Source organism: Austrofundulus limnaeus, unplaced genomic scaffold (genome assembly GCF_001266775.1).
Source record: "Austrofundulus limnaeus strain Quisiro unplaced genomic scaffold, Austrofundulus_limnaeus-1.0 Scaffold50, whole genome shotgun sequence".
Lineage (NCBI taxonomy): Eukaryota > Metazoa > Chordata > Actinopteri > Cyprinodontiformes > Rivulidae > Austrofundulus > Austrofundulus limnaeus.
In genome coordinates this window covers 1915516-1919926 of record NW_013952452.1, presented here as the reverse complement: position 1 = coordinate 1919926, position 4411 = coordinate 1915516, and the positions used below count along the sequence as shown (strand labels likewise).

The 4411-nt window shown below is 35.9% G+C and overlaps 1 protein-coding gene across 1 annotated transcript in view; it reads left to right on the top strand.

Annotated features, from left to right (window-relative positions):
* Window positions 1–10: 10 nt before the first annotated feature.
* The window catches only part of phldb2b (pleckstrin homology-like domain, family B, member 2b), a gene marked incomplete in the record, with an annotated part of 43793 nt that continues 39392 nt past the window's right edge, over window positions 11–4411 (top strand). The window contains 1 exon segment of the mRNA XM_014008494.1: window positions 11–405. Within this exon segment, the coding sequence (XP_013863948.1) occupies window positions 373–405 (33 nt within the window).

Genomic DNA, 4411 nt, shown 5'->3' with positions numbered 1-4411 from the left:
GTGTGTGTGTGTGTGTGTGTGTGTGTGTGTGTGTGTGTGTGTGACTCAGGAGCAGAGGGAGACTCCCTCCCCTTGTTCCCTGTCCAACTCTGCTTCCAGCTGTTGCTGCATTCTTCTACACGTCGCAGTGGGCTGAGGCCGCGGGCTTCTTTTTCTTCTTCGTCTTCTTTTTTTTTTCTCCTAAATGACTTTTCTGTATGTTTGTACCGTCTCCCGGAGGCTCTGACTGCGACAGAGGATTCCAGAGCTTCACTAAGACATACACATGGTGCGGGGAATGTCTGCACACTCAGGATCACCACACAAGGAGAAGCAGCTCAGAGTTTCTGGGGAACTCTCTCCACCTTGAACTGACAGATTGCTCCCAGCACCATGACAGAAGTGGCAAACCCGGCCGCAGTAATGGTAAGGATGATTTTACACAAACAGCATTCTCAGATTATAAATGTAGGAAGGTTGTGATTGAACGTGTTGCTGCTGAGTTTTTTCTCTGATTTTGTTTAGGTTTTATGAAACCAAACATCACAATAATAGAGAAAAGTCTGAGATGCRGTGTAAACTGTATGGATTTTTGTAATATTGTAGTTTGTTCAGGTTGAACCGACACTGTCTGACACACGTTAGTCTGTCATCTGCTTTAGGCACTCAATATTTCATGATTCAGTAAACATTGTTTACTTGGCCTGACTTGGAACTCTTCAAATCAACTTAGGAAGGAAGCTTTCCTTTCCTGAGGCCCTTGCCCAGTTTAAACAACTCTTTTTTTTAAATTAAACAGTGAATTACAGCTATTAACTACTGGAGTCAGCCATGTCTGTTAGCTAAATATCACACAAACCACTGGACAGTTATGAATAAAACATCAATGCACTGTAAATTTTCGGTTTTAAGGCTGATTTACTAAACAGGAACAGAATTATAGAGATTAATAATCTTGTTAGCCTAAAAATTTGACTCAAATTAAGTAAAAAAAATCTTCCAACGGAGTAAGACAGTTATGCTTAGTAAAATTCTTGAAATCACTTAATTTGACTCTTTTTTTATTTCAAGAATCTTACAAAGTATCTTCCATTGGCCGATTTTTTTTTTACCTAATTTGAGTCAAATTTCCAGGCTAACAAGATTATTAATCTTTCACATTCTGTTCTTGTTTAGTAAATCACTCTCAAAACAAGATAAAATGTATTGACTGGATATGATTTTAAAAAACTTGATTAGATGGACAGTTTTTGCAGTGTGGATGTGTCAAACCATTCAAGATGGCTGACACAAAGATGGCTTAATAAACGTAAAAACATCATTTTGTGACTCAAAAGTTCAATTTTTTTAGTATAACAGAAATGTTTATTTAGGATTAAATCAGTTAACTGTTACTAAATTGCACTCAAAGTGCATGATTTATGTTCAGATGCATATTTTGTTTTTGAGTTTACTGAAGGAATATTGAAAGAATTCAAACAAGATAGAAGTTGAGTAAAAATGTTCATTTTATGCAGCTGGTAACACTTCCTGTCTCATATGTACTCTACTTCCTTCCTAACCAGGTGTCTTTGTATCTAATTTCCCATCTTTTTATTCTGTTCATTTATATTTATTTATTTATTTGTTATTTCAAAGCTTAGCCTTTCCATGAGCAAAGATCCCAGTTCTCCTCACGAGCTCGAAATGTTTTATTGCAAAATTTCCTTTTTTCCAAATCTCCATCCTCCCTTGTCTCTCGGTCATATCCGGCTCCTTTAGAAACCAAACATCACTTGATCCCCTGCATATGGCAGCTGATYTAATCTGGGTTTTTCCACAGACACAAACACCACAAACAGAAAAATCAAATCAGATTTCCTCCACTTTTAAGTCAGCTGAAAAAACAAAAGACTTTTTTCCCCCCTCCATCACGAGGAGTCTGCAGTCTGCACCTTGCTGACAGATTATAGGGGAAAAAAAGGAAAGGAAAGGATTTTGTGAGAAAATCCAAGAGAAGCAGATATTTGTTGATTCTTAGCAGGAGATCAAGGTCGGGTTGTGGTTATCCACCGTCAGAGTTTTTACCTAAACAGACACATGTGCAGGAAAATACACAGGAAAACACACACACATACTGTACGCTCAGATGTGAAATGGGACGTGGGCGGTCAGCGGACATGTTAACTGGGCTATGGTCTCGTTGTGGACATTACTGCACACACAWATGCATGAAAAAAGACAGAAGGGACAAAACCCCATTTATTTCTAAGAGTTGCTCAATATGAGGRGCTCTGTATTAAACAGCATCGCTGATACAAAGCATGCTTTGTCAGGTGGGAGGAGGGCAGAATATGGCTGGAATGTCAGGGGAGGGGGATGTTGGAGAGACAGAATGATGGAAAGGAGAAAGATAAAGACAGAGGGAGCAGATACAGGCAGAGACCAACTTTTAAACAATTAACAAAAGAATGAGGTACATATGAGAGAAAACAAATCTTTTTTTTCTTTCTTTTTGTTTTTGTCAATCAAAAAACAAGCCTGGGGAGTTGTTTCCTCTCAAAGCACAAGTGTAACCTAAAGTGCTGTCACATATAAATGCATCAAATGTTACTGTTTTTATTAAACGTTGAGCAAAGCAAAGCACAGTTCTGATTTTTTATTTGATATTTTCTGTCCAATTCTTATCCTCATCTTAAAGGATGAATTTAGTTTGAAACTTCAACATTTATCGTATTGGTTTTTACATTTAAAGAGTGTCTAACAGAAAAGTGGAAACATTAAGCCTGCTATTCCTTTATCAAAACAGACGTGCGCACAAGTAAAAGAATAAAGTAATAAAATCAAAAACTCTGGAATTTGACTGAAAGACAAAACAAACTGAAAGAAAAAAGCTCATTTTAAAAGTATTTGACTCAAGTTATAAGTTCTCGGTCTGAAACTACCATCTTGTTTTTATGACTCCATTTATTTCTTCTTTTTCCACTTTCTTATTGGTTTCCTCCTCAGATGCAGCGTTTCAGAGATTCGGCTGCTATGCAGATGACATCACAGATAGATTTTCTATATGTGCACTCTGCTAAACTCATATCTTCTGATTCTTATGAGCGTGTACGGATGATTCTTCAAGTTAAAACCAATTACTAGCTTTTGTTATTCACACTATGATTCATTAGAGGAAACAGTTCACATGATTTCAGCTGAGGTTCTATGAAAAGGCTGTAAGCAAATATTATCTTACCTGTGGTGGATAACTTTTTGTACAAGAGAAAAAACTCAGTTGATGAACTAACAGTATAAAAATCAACTTTAATCTTAAAAAAGTCACAGTGGTGTGTGTGTGAATGTTATTTTATACATTTTATGCTCTATTTTCACATTACACAGTTATTTCAGCTGAAATATGAAATTTGTGGTGGATGTGAGACAAGGCTGCATTTGGGCATGTAAAAGTTATTAAAATAGTGTTTGATTAATTATTTTGCAGGTTAACATTAGAAGTTAAATAGAATAAACATTACTTTCAGTAAGTTAACCACTTGTGAATTTCTGCCCCAATAACGTCAAACTTAATCTGATGGCAAAATTGGTCTTTTTTTTTTCTTTCCAGGTCATGCTCATTGTTTTAAAACGATGCTGTGAAAACCAGACAATAACAAAGGGTAAATCTAGAAATCTAGAAAGGGGGCTGTACACACCTCACTGCTCTGCTTTAATCAAAACACACAAAGCCTCAGACTCGTCCTGACCTGCCTCAACAGAGGCTCACCTGGAAAAACATGGTTTCAAAGAAAACTACAACTACAACAACGGGGAACAATAGAATACAGATGTTTTTTAAGAAAAGGATGAAAATTGAGAAAGAAGAAAAATTTAAGAGAGGCTGTTATAAGGGGAGAAAAGCAGACAATTTACTTGTTTTTTCTTCTTTAAATGGATACTTTGACATTTTAGAAGAGATTATTATCAGTATCAGTCATGAGTTCAGCCACAGAACACAAAGAAGTAAAGAGCACGCAGACTGGACTAATGACCCACTTTATTAATGTTTTTTTGGGTTTATATCATTAGTCTACTTCAGTATTAAACCTCTACATGCTTGCATGACACTCAGTCTGCTACAAATTGGTAGGTCAAATTTAATAAGATTTAAAATATTMTTTTGGAAGCCATATAAACTGATAYWAAGGACTGGATCTGAGGGCCTTTTATTCACATGTTGTCCACATGGTCTGTGTTCAGCAAATAAGGATTTCTGTGGTAATGCTGATGTTCTGTTATGAAAACAGCAACAAACGGTGTTTTGTAAAAAAAAAAAAAACGTTTAATGCTTACCATATAATGTGTGGACAGAAACTGAATTAGAAATAAAAGCAGAACCAATAAATAATTAAATACACTTAAAATGCTAAAATTAAATTAAAAAGGCAGAACTTAACCTCATGTTTTGTAA